General features: G+C 37.5%; 1 protein-coding gene across 1 annotated transcript in view; it reads left to right on the top strand.

Moving 5' to 3' along the window:
- Positions 1 to 18,063, top strand: part of LOC136027649 (tyrosine-protein phosphatase non-receptor type 4-like) — a 195,024-nt gene that overhangs the window by 35,878 nt on the left and 141,083 nt on the right. The window contains exons 4-7 of the mRNA XM_065705076.1: positions 9,761 to 9,803; positions 12,288 to 12,464; positions 15,439 to 15,559; positions 17,696 to 17,783. Of these exons, the coding sequence (XP_065561148.1) occupies positions 9,761 to 9,803; positions 12,288 to 12,464; positions 15,439 to 15,559; positions 17,696 to 17,783 (429 nt within the window). The remainder of the gene's footprint in view (positions 1 to 9,760; positions 9,804 to 12,287; positions 12,465 to 15,438; positions 15,560 to 17,695; positions 17,784 to 18,063) is intronic.

The raw sequence follows: 18,063 nt of genomic DNA, 5'->3' as shown, positions 1-18,063 counted from the left end.
GCTTTGGCGAGTTTGGTGCTTCTGGACGTGCTAGGACGCTGAAGGGAGAGGAAAAATAGAAAAAATGAGGTATTTATAATTTACGGATCGGATCTAAATGAATTTTGATATTTAGAAGGACATCGTGACTCAGAGCTCTTATTTGAAATCGTGACCGGCATTAAGCCTCTGATTTTCCTTTTAAATCAATCTATTGATTCTTAGAATTTTGCTAGAGCTCATACCATATGAGCTCTTGGCTCTTCCGGCCTCGTCACAAGTGCCATATGAGCTCTTAGCTCTTGTTATGTTTTTTCATTGATTATGTATTTTCTTCCTTTGTTTTTTCCTTTTTATGTTACTGTAAATAAAAAATAATTAATTTCATTAACTCAATTAATGCAATTGTCTAATTAATTGCATTAACGGCAGAAATACTTAAAAGAAGCTGTAAAAATTCCTGATGACGCGTCATCAAAAACAGTGCTAATTGTTTGGGTAGCTGTCATCAGAAGAAGGGTAATAAGGGAAGGGGGTGAACTACTCATAACTTCCCCCTGACTATACCAACTGAATCATATGGACAAGTCTAACTAAATTGTCTGTAAACTCATTTTGGCAAAAATTGCGAATTGCCTTTTTTGGTTGTCAAAATCGAAATTTTGTTGTATATTTGTTGCGTAAACCATGTACAGCGGCTGGTGTGTTTCAAGCTTGGCGGAACTGTACCAAGCGTGTGAGAACTTGGCGGCGCACCTGGCGTTCTGAGATGTACACCAGGTATCAGGAAGTCAGTCCCCCATGGTTATCTCCTAAATCCTTCAGGGTTTGTGGACAGTCATATAATTTTAAACCGACAATCATTTCAATTAACAAGAAAAGCTTAAGAATAAACATTTTAGTTTTGGATTGAGTCCATGTTGCATAGCACTTTTATAATTTGGCAAAGCTTTATTCCTACTCCTCATAAAAGTCGGAACTTTGGCAATTAAAGTTTGCAAACATCCAGATCCCTTGACAATTTGAAACTATTTTGAAATGGCTGAAGATAATAAAACTAGACATTTGTATGCTATCTGTTAACAATCCTCTTTCATATCTCTGAATGTATGGATTGTACTCTTCAACGACTTAGTTAAGTATTTTGGAAAATTGGCCTCGGAACCTTAAATAATAAAGACATTTGTAATTAACTTTAATTAGTAAAATTTTTTTTTGTGCACTTGTTTTAAATATGGAAAAGACTCTTTACTTTTTCATAACAACTAAATAGCCAAAAAGAGTATTTTTCAACACGCTCTTCGATTAGAGGGAATTTAGAATTTTAGGGAATTTAAATGAGATATCCCTTCTCACGACACACCTTTGGATAAAACTTTTTTCGATAACTAAACATGAAAAGTAAACTCTAATATCACCATAGAATATCCCTGGAATAATAATAATATAATAATAATTTATTACAAACCCGCTTATAAAAAAGAAGCATGAAGAAGCGGAGCAAAACAAAAGAAAAGAGAAATTAAAGACGAAAACAAATCAACCGAACATAATAATCACTAAATACAAACAAATCACACTTCAACTATCAAGCAAAAAAGTCGCTGGGAAATCAAATAATAGTGCCCTGTGTTTCACGAGAGCTTGTTTTTCAAAATTCGGCATGAACTCAACAGGATCAGGTATATGATACTTTTCTAGCAGACCAGTGTTACGGAGGTAAAGTGGCAGACCAAGCAGAAACTTTAAATATTTGCAAAAGCCTGAACGGATTCGCAACATATCCGAATTCGATAGCCAATGCCAAACGGGTGAGATGTAGTGAGCAAAGGGAAGAGCGACGGCACGATACAACCTAGCAAGAATATGCTTATTAAATTTAAACTTCAGAGCTGCAAGTTTAGCATACCCAGACCGAAAACCCGACAGAACCTGGTCAACAAAAAGAGCACGCGAGCTTCTGAGGTCGCTTCCATATGTGATACCTAGGTACTTCAACTTGCGGCTTGGAAGTACTACTTGCCCTGCAACGGTAACACGGGTAGCCTCGCGACGGGCAACTTCAGACGGCGCACGCGGGGGTTCAAATACAAGAAATTCTGTTTTAGCAGGGTTAATAACCAGACCAATATTAGTATAACCTCGACTTAGGAGATCGATATTAGCTTGAAGGTTACAAAGCGATGTGCTCACCAGTAATATGTCGTCGGCGTAGCACAGTAGGCTCACATCCATACATTCAGTGTTAAAACCACCGTTAATCTTTTTTGTTACCGACGAGGTTAGTGAATTGAAGAGTACAGGGCTTAAAACCGACCCTTGACGCAGTCCCCGGTGAAGCTTAATCGGTTTCGACAGGAATTCACTACTCAACTTAACACGGATAAGGCTACTCGAATACCAGTGCCATAGGACGGCCGCTACATGTGGGTTCACACCTTGGTGCAGCAGGTTCAAAATTAACTTTGAATGAATTACCGAATCGAACGCCGCGGACACATCTACTGCACAAATTAAAAGAGTCCGTGATTGATTCTGAGCTTTCGATACTATACGCGTAAGGAGGCGATGTGCAAATGCACAACCGAGGTGGCGACGGAACCCGAATTGTCGATTGTCAATTTTACACTTGCGTAACAGCTCAGGTAACAGAAGTCTCTCTAACACTTTGCTTAATGTACTAGAAACTGTTATAGGCCTATAGCTAGAGCAGAGGTTACGATTTTTTCCCTTCTTCAAGACGTTAGACACAATACCTAGGGCAAACGACTTAGGGACTGCACCAGAATCAAGGCACATTTGATATAGCAGCGTCAAGTGCTCAATGAGCAGAGGTGAGCTACAGCGGAGGTGTTCAGTCACAATTCCGTCGTGCCCGGGAGCCTTGCCCTTTCTCAGCTGCTTAATAACCTGGAGCACTTCGCCTATTGAGACGGTAAAATAGTTCCGTTGGCTCAAGAGGGACGCAAAAGCTCGTGAGAGCTCGCTATCACTTTCGGTTGTTAGTTGGGCATGTTTGATCCCAAAAACTTCACTATAATGTTTTACCCACTGCTCCTCAGGTATGTTACTAGCAGGGTTTGTCACTGGTTTAGACTGTCTAAAAGACTTCCACATAGATACAGGATTATTTGCTGCTTCTTGGGAAGCAAGTTCGGCTTCGGCAGCTTTAAGATCACTTACAGACTTATTATAAGTTTTTTTCGTGTTGCGGAACTGCTCAAACACTACACCTGACCTAGGCCTCTCGCAATCGCGCCATAATCTCAGCCAAAACTTAGCACGAGCTTTGGCTTGCCTTACTTTAGGAGAGCGACTCCAGCCAGGCTTGCTGATTCCAGGTTTAAAACGGCGAGTGGGTACAGAAGCCTGCTCAGCCGTTTTCATTGCATGTATAATCTCAGTACAATAAATGTCTAGTGCTACCAAATCACTCGAGCCATGCATCAAGAGCTGAAAGGGAACTTTTATCTTTCCGAGAATCTCATCACATGTCTGTTTATACTGGTCGGCGTTTATTTTATTCCACTCAGTCTTGGTAGCATAAATTTGGGGCTTATTCGGCCTACACGGGAAGAAGTTAGCCTTAAAGCACAAGCCAAGGTGATCACTTACTGTGTGCTCAGAGTCCACGGAGACTGGAGCACCTAGAGAGAAGTTACATAGCACATGGTCAATGTTTGTCGTTGAACCGGAATTATGGATGTACGTATATGCGTCAGTCTTTTCACAGAGATCATACCCAGCTGGGATTACTGAGAAGAAGATTTCGGAGAGCTTATTTGATGGGTTCGTTAAGTCGCACTGAAAGTCACCGCAGACTAGCACTCTTCGATTGCCCAGCCTAATAAGTAAGCGCGAGAGGCGGCCACAAGCTTCCGAGAACCGTTTTTCGGAAGAGAGGGTGTTTAGGTTTGTTGGTAGATAAACCGTGATCAGAACAAAACCCCCGGGGCCAGGAAAATCTACAGCGAGGAAGAACTCACACGATTCCAGCTTTTGACATTCAAGCGAACTGTCCGTTATGATAGCAGTGCCCCCACTAGGTCGACCGCGGACTGAGGACCTTTTTGCTTCATGCATGAACACAGTTTTTTGATTCAACTGTTCGAAAAGACCAAAATTTTCGGAGGTGAGTAAATGTTCTTGTAAGCACACAACATTAAATTGACGGCATAGTTCTTTAACGTAGTCTAGTTTGACTGAATTGTGCCCATAGATATTTCGGCAAATGATGGAGAGAGAAGTCATTTCGTTGTAGTAGGCTTTTTCATAGCATTTCTAACTAGTGGGCATCTCATGCTGTATGAGGGGTGGGTGTTGTGGCCTTCTGGGCATAGAGCACATTTAACTGTGGTGGACGTGCATGGGGACGTCCGTGATGCGACGTGGGCACCGGCGCACTTAGAGCACTTCGGAGCGTTGCTGCAGGCACTAGAGAGGTGCTCGAAAGATTGACAGTTAAAACATCTCTTGGGGAGCTCTTTATAGGCCTCAACCCGGAAGTGGGTGTAGTCTACAAATATTCCGCGTTTAATTGTCTGATCTCGCGCGAACGAGTCTTTAAATACAAGTTTCACTGTGCCAGAGGTGCCGAACCGGTGGACTTCCGTAACTTCGGAGTTCGCAGCAATAATTTCTTCCTCTGTGGTTGCCGGAGGAACGAATCTTGCCACCGCTAAAAACTTTGGTTTCCGGTAAGAAACCTTGACATCACGGACCTTTTCTTTCAACATGTCTGCGAGGATTTGAGCTGAATCCGCCGTATCGAGAAAGGCAACTAACCCACCTTTTCGTTGAGTGATCCGGCGAATATGTCCTTTTCCACCGTTCTTTTCGATAAATTCCTTCTGTTTGGCACATGATTCAAGGCTTTCCGCCGGCACATTCGCTATCACTACAGGATTCTCAAGTCTTTCTGGTTTCGGTAGCGGGGGCCAGACAGTAGGACCTGACGGAAGGTAGATCTTACACTGATCGATTAGTCCCTCTATTTTCTCTGTGCACTCGTTAACTCTAATTGAAAGAGAAGTCAGCACATCTTGCGGTATTCTAGGTACTTCGCCAATTTTCCAGATAGTAAATCTATAGGTGAAATTGGCTGAGTTTTCTGCATTCTTGATAGCATCGTATAAATCACCCATGAAAACATCACTCTGCAAACCAGCTCGGCGGTCCTTCATTACATATTCATCTCCAAGTTGCCGCAAAATATCGTTCAGTTTGCAATGCGCAGCGTACAGAATGTCTTTTCCGTAAAATTTACTTCCCGTAGCAACCACCGCGTCACGGGAAATATCGGCATATCGCAAACTTGTCTGAGCGAAATTCAGGACAGGCGCGTATATATATTCGTAAATAGTCTCTTGTGTCATACCAACGAACTTCACTGCTCGAGAGCTGAAAGTAGTCCAGAATCTTGAACGTTTTATTTTCTTTCGCACACAATACACCTTCACGCGTCGAGCGCTGAATGAACGCCTACTGAAATCACCCAGGAACAAGGGAAGCGTAAGTACCCCCTCACCTTTTCCCCGCAATTTTCGGGTAACTGAATACCAGCGGGTACAGTACGGCGCTTGCGGGGGGTTCCTTCCCCTCTTCTGCTTGCTCCCAGTAGAAATCAGCACCTTAATGATATGGGAAAAATTGTCTTTATAGATGGCGCCCCGATCAACTTAAGAAAAAAGATGGCGCTGGTGAGGATGTCCGAAAAGAAAGACCTATTCTAGGGATTGGAGAATATCACTCAATTTAACTTAACTGTAAAATTGTCAATTAAAGGGTACAAATCAATATGAAAACAACCTCAAAGTAGTGCAATAACTTTATCCCATTAACAGCAAACAAGCAAACTCAGGCACATACACTCTGGAAATAATACAGATGGCGCTGTATTATTACTGTTAATCCTTTCCTTGGATGTGACCCTGGCGAGTAATTTAAGAGGAATAATGGGAACTGAAAAAAAAAATCTAGCGATAACTAAAAAGCTAGAAAAACACCGAATGTTAAATGAAAAAACAATTTTTTAGTTGAAAGTAAGGAGCATCACTAAAACTTAAAATGACATACATTATTCTGTATGTGAGGGGTGCTGCCCCTTCCTTAGCACTCGCTCTTTATGCTAAAGTCATAAAGTTTCTATTTGAACGTATCCGTTTTCTTTTGCAAAATTGACTATTGTTTTACTTTCTGTCCGCAGGGCTTCGAAATTATAAGAAAATATCGGCCTAGGAACTTGTACTCGTTCGATTTTGGCGCCGTCTTGTGCTAGTGCCTGTTTTAATGCACTTAGTGATGTACTAAGTGCTACGTAATTGTTGACAACGGGTTTTGCTACAGGAATTTTGGTAGCAAATATTGCTATGGGAATTTTTGCGAAAATTCACTACTTTGTCGGCCTAAAATCGAATTAGAAAAGGGCTAAATTGTATTCTCATAGATTTTTCTATTTGAACGTATCCGTTTTCTTTTGCAAGATTGACTATTTTTTACTCTATGTCCGCAGGACTTCAAAATTATAAGAAAATATCGGCCTAGGAACTTGTACTTGTTTATTTAATATACTTAAAAATACAAAAAACATTAACCCCCAACAGAGATCAGGACTCGTAAGGCTGGGTATGTAAATAATAGGACATAAACAAAACAGAACATCTCGTCATAATGATAGTAATAATAGCACAAATTAACTTGATAAAAAAAACAAAAAACAAAACAATAACAACTAAAACTTAAGAAACAAGGAAGACAAGAAAGAAAGGGAGAAAAGAAATGCTGGACAGGAAGGGCGTGGGAGGCCATCCCGTCGTGGGGACAAAAACAAATCACATAAGAAAAATATCATAAGTGTTAATATTCCATCATCAAAGGTAGGCCTAAATAAACAAACAATAAAAAAACAATCTTTAATATTTGTTTTTTAAACACAGCTGAGATTTTTGTGGTGGATCAATGTGAGTTTTATCATTCAGGTTGTATTTATTTGCAATGAATCGCATTAGGTACCTAAATGAAAAGATTGACCTTTCGCATCTTGCAAAAGGAATTGGGTATAATCCCGACCACCGACGAGCCGAACGAGGGGGCAAAATCATTAGAGATCTTTTGTAGAAATAGTTATTAGGACTTCGAAATTGAAATGCCATAAGAAAATATTTACTATAAGGAAATATTACGCAGACGTATATCTCGTATACGTCTTAAATCCGACAAATGCAGGAAAAAACATCGCCTTGTTTCAGATGTATTTTCAAGTTTTGATGGGCGATATAAAAAATTTCCAAGTATTCTTACTGCCCTATTTTGTAGTACCTATAATTGTTTCAAATGCGTCTAAAAGCTATTAAGATAGACAGTCGAGCAGTAATTCAAGTACAAAGCAATTGAAGGGTGGTAAGTTATTTTTAACATGGAAATGAAAAATATTTTTCACGCGGTACAGCGACCCAATATTTTGAGCAAATTTAACCCCTCAATGATGAATGTGATTACGAAAAGGCAACAATAGAGCAAGAAAAACTCCTAAATATGACTGAACCCTACAAATTTTATTCTCACCAACCTGAAGCTCCTGACAAGAAATCATTTGAGTGCCGCGTTTTGAACGACCAAAAACCATAAATTCAGTTTTAGTAAAATTTGGTACTAGATTATTCGAAGCAAACCATCGATTAACTGAAACAGCAGTAATAGTAAAATTATCAATTAATGTAGATGCACCCGTCGTTTTAACTGATATAGCTGTGTCATCTGCAAATAAATAGTAAGACTAATATTCACCTGCAAACTTCGCGGAAGATCTAAGTAAAAGCGGACCTAATACTAAACCTCGAGGGACACCAATATCATTAAGGGATTTTAAATTAGACAGTTTTCTATTGACATCTTCCACAATTTCACGTCCACACAGGTATGATTTTACTAATTCTATTCATATCCCCTTGTGTCTGCATTTTCTATTTTGTCTAGAAGAATATCAAGGTTTAGTGTGTCAAATGCTTTCTTACCATCGTAGAAAATAGTAGCCATATGGAAATCGTCATCTAAGCAATCATTTATTTCTAATAAAGGAGCTGCAACTGTGTGTTGTGTCGAAAGGCTTGCCCTAAATCCAAACTGGTATTTGGTAAAAAAAAAAATTGTCTTATCCAAATAATTAAAAATCCTTTCTTTAAATTTTTTTTCAAACACTCTAGATAAAGGCGATAAAACCGCAATGGGATGATAATTATTTACATCAGATTTACCCTTTTTTTTATGCAACGGAATTACCCGGGCAATTTTCCATCTACTAGGAAACATACCTGAACCGATATATAAATTGAAAATATGAAAAAATTCGAACTTTAATTAATAAAGCTATTTTAAAATAAAAATGTTAAGTTATACTATATGAACTTTTTTGTAAAAAAAATAGATTTATTTTTATGTTTTGGGGTAAATATTACTTACTGTTCTTGTATGAGCCCTAAAGTTCGCCATAGACGTCAAGCAACGTTCAGCACCTTGTACTAACAGTTTATAAGAGTTGTTCGGGACATGCTGTTTATTAACGGTGCAAAAGTTCCACTCATGAATTTCCAATGGAAAGCGATTATAAAGCTGGTTTATAAGACCAGCTTTTGAAATTTCTCGCAAATATTGACTGATATAGCAAGATATTTGAAAATTGGCCATGCTTTCTTTGTCCTAATCATCTTGTATCAATAGACTGAAATTATTAATTTGGCCCCAATATGATTCTGCAAGGTTTTATTTTATGAAATTAATGATTCGCAGAATAAAGATGTGAGGATTAGAATTTGGTTCTAAAAACCCCTAGCCAGGAACATATTCGACTAGTAACCCTGATTAACTTTCCAAGACTAGCCCAATTCCTGTCATTTCGCGAATATCGATTTGACTGCTTTTTGCTAGTTGCGAATTTTGGACGGAAAGCTAAGCCACTTTTGGTAGACAGTTCGCGGATAGCGCCCTTTATTATGTATGTTATATATTAAGGTTTAAACGTGAATTCGAATTGTAATAACTAGCGAAATAATCAGAATTTGATTACTTGGCACAACCGCCTTTGAAATGAAATGAAATCAAAACGTTTTACTGTTTTAATTTTCATATATAGTTTCTATTTTACTGAAAAATAAAGTTTTACCCGTTATTATTTATTGTCATCTCTGTTGACTCAAATTTATTTATTGCTAAAAAAAAAATAATCAATCACAAACCAAATTTTGAAAACCCCTTGAGGACTCATTGATTCCATCAATTTGGAACACAAAAACTAGTCAACATAATATTATCGTTAATATGGAACTATTCGAAAATAATAAATTTAACGTAATGTCATATGATGAACAAGATCCTGCCTTCTCATCTGTTTTTTTTTTTTTTTTTTTTTTTTTTTTTTTTTTTTTTTTTTTTTTTTTTTTTTATTGTCCAGGCTTGGAAGCGGAGAGTTTTTCCGTAAACGTTTTTTGTATTATGGCTTTCACGATATCTCTGATGCCTGTGACCAAATAACTACAATGACTAGAAAAATGACGATCACTTGTGAACATGATTACTTAATAAATCACGCGATCACCAAATCACCTATTAAATCTATTAGCTCCGGTTAAACTCAGAGGTGACGGTGATGCAAAGAAAGAGATGAAAAAGGGGCAAGATGAGATAGATGAGAAGATTGAAAAAGAAATAGCTCATTCCAATTTTTGATTTAGATTTTTCTTCTTGGCTATATATAAACAATTTGAATGTTTTTTTTTATATATTTTAGAAATGGTTGGATCCCAGAAAGACTGTGAAAAAACAACTTCGTGGTAAGTTATGTTTGTTTTTATGTGCTTTAACTCTTCATAGTCTGTATATGTAAACATTCTTGTTCTTACCCTCCCCCCTCCAAATACGCCCAAGAAGAATCCTCTTAACCCCCCTCTTCCTAAGAGCCAGATGTGTGTCTGCGTATGACCACGTGAGTTCTAATGTTTTCGTATGCAGAATGTTAACCTGATGAAACTAGAACAAGATATGTAACCATTTTTTGGTTGTTTATAAATTGTCGGATTTCACTCTACTTCTACAACTACTACTACTAATAACTCACTGCAGTACTAAGCCACCTGAGGCGAACTCAGCTTCGCGCGATCCTTCTCCATCCCAATCTATTCAAAGCGTCCCTCTTTACGCCCTCACAAGAAGTTCTAATTTTCCTTAAATCTGTTTTTAAAATTCAATCAGACATTGCTCATCATCTGCTACGCTGTTGTAAATTTCAGCCTCTCGGGTATTGCTCTCTAGTAATTTGTATGTCATTAGGGCCATTTCGTAGGGTCCTCTTGGAGTAAACATCTGTCTATTTAAACTCAGTCAAAATTAATCCCTTATTCGGTACTTGTATGATATGCGCCCTACCTAAAGTTCTCCTAATATGTTTCTCTGACGCTCAATCCTAGAAAAATATATCAAAGAAAGATAAAAATATAATACTTTAGATAGAAATTTGGGCTATATATTTGCACATTAAAGGTGTGTTGGGCGGGGGGGGGGGGAGAATAGCGGGTGTGCATGCGCAATGTGTTAGGTACAGCTATTCTGCCTATCTTGTTGTTAGAATCTAACTTCACACTGTCCAAATACTTTACCCCTCCTCCTAATGTGCAAATATATAGTTCAAATTATATATTTTTCATCTATTCTGTCACTTCTTATTGTCTTGTCTCACGCTAAGCTGAAAGAAACTAACAAAAAAAAAAACCAGTTCTATGATGCGTCAATGAAGGAACTACTTGAGCGGTGGGGCGTCTATCATACAAGTACCCCTTATTCGTTACGCAATTGTAAAAGCCAAAGCCTTGAGAACCACTCTCTCTTAACTTGTGTGCACCTACTTTGTAGGATTCTGTTGGAATAAATACTTATCTATATAAATTCAATCAGACGTAGTCCATATTTAGTTATGCTGTGGTAAAAGTCAGCGTCTTGAGTTGAATTCCAATGTTTTAATCGAAGTCAGACGAGCTTAAGTCTCGAGATTATAATGTACTTTGAATTTGATATATAATTGTTTCTTCTGCTAGAGAAGGCTCATATACATCGAGTTCGTTTACTTTCATCTTAATTTCAGTGTCATAAAAAATAATTCCTCGTTATATTACCTTTTGTTATTCGTTTGAATAAATTTCCTGTTTGAATGAAAATCCTATTGGAATACATTTTATCAACTTAAATCCAATAAGACTTAGTCCATCATTTGTTACGCTGTGGTGAAAGTCAGTGTTCGAGCTGATTTTCGTCGATTTTAATCGACGTCAGACGAGCTGACGTTTCGAGACTTTTATGTAAGTTTAATTTGATTTTTATTTAGTTGTTTTGCTGAAGACTGTTCTTAGAAAGTGATTTCATTTAGTTTCGTCTAAACTTCACTTTCTAAAAAGATAATTTCTCGTTATATTATCTTTTATTATTTGTCTCCAGCACCGCTTTCCCAACTCCTATACATTTATTTTATAGAACCCTATTGGAAGAAATATTTATTTATGTAAATTCACACTGACATAGTCCATCATTTGTTAAGCTGTGGTAAAAGTCAGCGACTCTATTAACACTCTCTCCCAACTTCTGTGTAGCTATTTCATAAGATTAAAAGCCCATTTTCACTAGGATGGCATTTGAACTCCTGTTCACCCCTCTTCCTCGTTAAGACAACCATTTATTCAACAAAAGGTGGAGTTTTAATCCAGCTGATGGTATATCAAAAACATAAATATGCCTCAATCTTTTTTAAGCAACCAAGCCTAGCTTATGCCTTTAGGATTATATTAATGCCCTAAAGCTTTTTATCAAAACTCGTATCATTTTTCGTATAGGATTTCTTCCAAAGCTTTAAATTGATCTTCAGGGTTTTTTTTCTATAAAAAGTAATTCTTGTAATCCTACTGGAATTCAGTTTTCAAGAGTATCACATTATTTTCTAGGAATGGGGCTTTCTAAAATCATATCATCATATTTTTTTTTTTATTCAAGGCTGTTGCACGTTCACCCAGGTGTAACCTTACATGTACCTTCTAAATTTCAGTAGGAAGGGGGAAGGGGTCTAGTTAGTCCCAAATCCACGTAAGGGAAGCGCTCTACTTCAAAGAAAGAAGACGTGTAAATAATGCAAGGTAAAGAGGTGAAAGGAAGGAATGTGTTTTTACTTGCGTGGTAACTGTTAGCATGTAGAGGCCGCATAAAAGCTTTTGTAAGTTCCCCTCCCCCCAACCGTTTAATGAAACAAAGGCTTGACTGATTATTTTCTCTTTTAGGTTTGAACAGTCATTTATTTTTATTTCGAGTGAAATTCTTTGTCGCCGACCCTAGCAAACTGAAAGAAGATTATACCCGCTATCATTACGTCCTTCAGATCAGAAAGGATTTACTGGAGGGGCGACTGAAAGTTTCTCAAAGTGCTGCCTGCTTGCTTGCATCCTATGCTTTACAATGTAAGTTGTTGTCTTAATGACCCACCCCCCACATCTTACAACTTATTCTTTTTTAATTGTATAAACCTATTTCCATTGAGCTCGTTCAAATCATTTTTTATCCCCCCCCCCTCCGTAAAGGTCGTTCCATTTATGGCTATGGCTATTACTCAAATTATATAGGCTTTAAAAATGCTAAATAAACTTTTAGGAAAAAGCGCAAAGAAAAAAGGTAGTATTACAAGATAGGTTGACCTATTAATGTTGACCTTATAACATTTGAATATCCACACTTTATGTTCAGGGGGAATCCGTTGTTGCCATGCTCTTTGTCTTCTCTGTGTGGATCTTGAGATCATGTCGGCCAGCATTTTCACGGATAGCATTGAGGAGATCCCGGAGTTTGGTCTTGTTACTTTCCATCAAGGCAATATCGTCAGCAAAATCCAGATCGGTTAGCTGTTTGCCTCCTCCAATTTGGATGCCGAACCCTGTACAATCAAGGAGTATGCAGTTGACAGCGAGGACGAAGAGGAACCGAGAAAGAATTCATCCTTGTTTTGCGCTGGACCTGATACGGAAATATCTAGTATTTCATTCTTGGGTCCGAACACAGCATTCTGTGTTTTCATATAATGCAACAATTGGGGCCACTATTTTATCAGGAATTCCATAATATCTCACGATTTTCCATCGTGAGTCTTAGTCGATGGAGTCGAAGGGTTCCTCGAAGTCCATGAAATTTAAGTAAAAGTCTTCTCGCCATTCATTGCACTCCTTAACCATCATCCGTAGTGTGTAGATAAGATCCATGCAAGAACGGGGCGGCTGGAAACCGTGCTGTTCGTCCCGTAGGTATTTATCGAGGGCTGTCTGGATGCGCTGAAGAATAATTCTTGAGAAGAGCTAACCTGGAATGGATAGAAAACTGATGCCCCTCTAGTTGTCACAATTTGTCATGTTTCCTGTCTTGAAATGTTTGACAAGCATATTTTTTCCAATCATTGGGTGCCTATTCAGACCTCCAGATACTAGCAAAGATACACATCAATGCAGGTATTCAGTGATATTTATATCATGTCGGCTGCTATTCTGTCAGCTTTTCGGCTCTGCCATTCCTAAGCTTGCGGGCCGGGTGTCCCACTTCTACATAACAAGGTTCTTCTATGTTGATTAGGTGGTTCAAATATGGGGTTGCAGGGATATCTGGGGCATCCACTGTTCACAATCATCTCGAAATGCAAGGCTCACACTACGAGTATTTCTGCTGGGTCTCAGACATTTTTGCTATTTGCATCTTTGACTGGTTCCTTTACGTTTCGGCAATTCCCTACAATTTCACTGGTAATCTTGTATATGGGTCTGGAGTCACCACGTTTCGCCGCTTCCTCCGCCATGGCAGCTTTTTATCCAAAAGGTTGCGTTTATCCCTCATTGTGCTCCTTTTGACTTGTTTATCTAGGTCTCTGTATTTTTGGTTCTTCAGAACCGTGTCACTGTTTTCACCACCTTTAAGGAGCTGCAGGTTTAAGGTAAATTAAAAAAAAACCACTAATCTCTACTGTTAATATAGGTGTCTAAGTTAAGCTGTTAACATGTATATTTGCCGCAAGTTGTAACCATATTAACAAATGTCTTAGCTGGTATGTCTTTAACTTTAATTTATGTAAAATTTTTACGATAGGATCCATCAAAAGCCCCATTAGAAGATGATTGTCAGGATCCGCAAAAAAAAAAACCCAAAAAACAACAACAAAACAGTTGTATATTGTCAAAAATAAAATCGAGAGAAAACCGAAAAAGAGATAATCAATTTAAACAGTTGAAGAAAAATCTGAGCAATGAAAGAACTGATACGACAACACAAGTGTTCTTGAATGAATGCATACCCCTACATTAATGCCCATCATCAAAGACAAAGTACAAAATAAAACAAGCACATGGCTAAATGTTATTTTAGAGGGATTTGACGCTTTATGGTGTTCCAGAGTTTTTTTTTTTTTTTTTTTTTTTTTTTTCAGATGTAGAAATTCTCTCTGTACCAATGGGAATTCAGGTTCTCATCGAAGATTATATCAAACTGATGAGATAGGAAACTCAAGTTTGTCTCTGAAAAAAATGCCATCTAGCATGAGTGTCTAGCGCTACCTATTTAAACTGATATGAAACGAAATAGACTCATTAATCTTTTGTTACTTATGATATACATTGCCTCTAAGATATAAGAACTATTTTAGAACTATGATATAACTATTTTATTTATAATTATTTTTTATTATAAATATTATTTTTTATATTATTTTATTTTATAACTATTTTATTTTTTAGAACTATTTTAGAACTATGATATATAAATATCATGACTTGACTTTTATTTATGTTAGTATAGAGTACAGCAACTGTCTTCTAGTATTATTATATTTTTCGTTTGCGCTATTACTTGTTCAGCTTTTGATTGCCTTTTGCCAATAATCCGTTCAATTACTTACTAGCTATTAGAAGTTTTCGTTTTTCTTTGTCGTTGCTTATTTTATCGCTTTTAAGTTAACAAGTGGATGAAGAAAACATATTTGTGTGTTTGGGTAACAGTTATGAGAAATTATTTGCCAATCTTCAGTATAAAGCGTTGCCAGTGGGATCCTGGGGCAGTCACCATAATCCCAGTGAAGTTGGAGACAAAAAAAAACTGACTGGCAACTCATAATTGGCAAAACAGGAAAACTCTAAAACTGGACAGAGGTCTGACAAAAAGCGGGGGTGCTACCTATGTTTGCTGGTGTTTTTTTTCAGTGGTTTTTTTCTAGTTTCCTTTTTTCTCTTTTGTATTGTAGAACAGTTTTATTTGCTCTGTATTTATAAATAAATATGTAAAAGTTGCTGAAAACTGGCAATTCTTTTTATTATCATAATTTGTAGTTTATTTTCTTTTTAAGAATTTCAGTTTTTCTGTTCTTTAATTTATCCTGTTTAAGTGCTTGATTTTTTTCTTATTTAGCTGCTTTTGGTGATTATTGTGAAGAAGAACATGGAACTCATTATGTCAACGATTTCAAATTCATGCCTGGCCAAACCCAAGAAATAGCTTTTAATGTTATTCAACTACACAAAATACACCGGTATGTATTTCCCTGACCAGCCAAACTGCAATAAAAATTGACTGAATAAATTAAACTATTTTAGATTGAGTAGCTAAAGCTGTAGTTATTTATTCATCAGTTTAAAATAGATTAGGCTCCTCCGGTCCAATATTGACTAGTGTCTCAATAGACTAGTGTCTTCTGTTTTTTATAAACTCTTTACCAATGTTTTGATCGACTGTATTGGGACTATCTAGATTCTTATGCCGAAAGGAATAGTCTACTTTACTAGTTTCAATCAGCTTTTTTGCTAATTAACCTTATATAAAGGCACAAAACCACTCGTTCTAGCCAAGTGTTTAGCACGCTAGGTTCAAAATCCTTGTCCATGAGGACAGGGGTTTGAGTCCTCGTGTTGCTCATTATCTGATTGGAACCTGGGTCAGTGGCGTGACCCTTTAAGCACAGCCAGACCTAACTTGGCTCTGAATGGGTGTCTAAACAATTCTGGGAAATTTCAATATGAAGTGTATGCGAAAGCACAAGATGGCTGGCCCCTAATATCACATTGCAGTTCCTGGCTCAAGGGCTATGAAACGGGGATCAGCACCGCCGGTAGGGACTGTAAGGTCAAAGTGCGATAATCTTTAAAGTTTAAATATTTTTATTGTTTCAATTTTTTTGGTATCACATTAATTATTTGAAGTCTAAATTATTTTTTATGTTCGGAATTTTTCAAGTTTCAATTTACATTCCCAAGTATCTAATCAGTTATTACCTACTTGATGCTATAGTCTCTATTCATATTTTCAAAAGGCCAAAATGCACTATTTTCTGTTCTTTGTGAAAAATGATTCATAGTGGGTTTTATAACTTGTATTGTTAAGAGTAACGTATAATGGTAACGGTGTTGTTAAAATGTAATAAGACTCACGTAAAGATTACTACTACTAAAAACCCATTCAGGGTTGTCCCTGATAGCCCCAGGTCACTTGGTGCCACCAGACAAGCCTCCTTAAATCCAATCTGATAGTTACACCACTCCCATCAAGTTTCTCCCTTCTTTAAATCTTTTCTTATCACTTCTCTTCACCTCCTTTTGGGGCTTTGTCTAAAATACATGAAATGATTGCACAAATAGAGCATGAATTGCACCCATTTTCGCACAAAAGATGCTCTGGTCTTCGTCTCCCCTAAGGGGGAGGAGCACTGTAGGAAGCAAAACACATGAAAAAGAGTATGCTAATTCAAAGTAAAATAGAATAAACTGGATAGAACAGAAATCAAAACTTTTTTTTTAGTTTTAAAGAGGTGAACATCGTTGAAAGTAAGACGGAACATGAAAAAGAGCGAGGTAGTTTTAATAGTAGAAACGAACCGAATAAATAAAGTAAAGTAGTTCTTTAAATAAAAAAAAATCCTGCAAGATTCCACTCCCTTCTCAGGGTTGACTTTGAATAGGAAAGAATGAATGAAAGATTGGCCTTTGGTCTAGTGTCATGAAACGCCATAATTTAAATTAGGGTTGTATTTAAAGGCTCTGGGGATCCATCATGACTTATAGTCTTTATATTTGACATTCTTGGTTTCTGGTAGCAAACTAACTTACTTAGACTTTGTTTCTCCGAGTTTGGGTGGCGCTTAAGCAGCAACGGTACCTCTCCTCGAAAGGTTAACTAATAGGAGCCCTAAGGTTCCAGGCTGTAGCCGAGGCTAAAAATATGGCGCGGATTACTATTTTCAAGTTCTTTGTATATTTTAAATTCTTTTAAGATCTAATTACACTAAGATTTGGCAAACGCCGAACAAATCAGGTTATTTTATCCATTTATATTGAGAGTGAGATGGGGCCAAGAGCATCTAGAGTCAGCACCGAAGTTCTTTATGGTTGTTCACTTAAAAATATAACCAATGCCAGCCAATTATATAGCTTTATTATTGACCCTTAGCTGTATATAAAAAAGAAAAATAAAAATAACGGAAACGCATCCATAATTAAAATTTGAAAAGTTAATAGTAAAAATTTTCTGTCTGAATTGGTCAGGACTAGCCAGTCAGATCATTCATAAAATTATGTTTTATGAACAGTACGCTTAGCCTAAACTGAGTTAGCTTAAATAATAATAAGTAAAATTTTTAAATATGTTCAATTTATATGTTTTTCTATTATTTCAGCGGTCAAAGTCCAGCAACAGCCGAGTTTAACTTTCTAGATCAAGCAAAGCGACTTGAGACTTATGGTATGGACATTCATGGAGCCAAGGTATGAAAAGAGGACTGTTTCCGTTATCCTGATCGTTACTAATAATTTCTTTGTTAGCTCCTGGAAACTTGCCGTACTAGTCGAATGGCTGGCGTACGGGACGTGCAACCCTGTGTCCATAAGGGTAGGGGTTCGAGTCAGCGTGCCACTGATTGTCTGGTTTGAAACGGGGTCAGCGGTGGGACTGTAATGTCGGCCAGAGTCGACTCTGCGGAGCTGACGGAGAAATCTGGGGAAAGGTCGGAAGATTTGCCCCCAATCATGCATAGCATTCCCGGCC

The sequence above is a fragment of the Artemia franciscana genome, chromosome 5 (genome assembly GCF_032884065.1).
Source record: "Artemia franciscana chromosome 5, ASM3288406v1, whole genome shotgun sequence".
NCBI lineage: Eukaryota > Metazoa > Arthropoda > Branchiopoda > Anostraca > Artemiidae > Artemia > Artemia franciscana.
The sequence above is the reverse complement of the archived record's forward strand: the minus strand, read 5'-3'. Positions and strand labels throughout refer to the sequence as shown.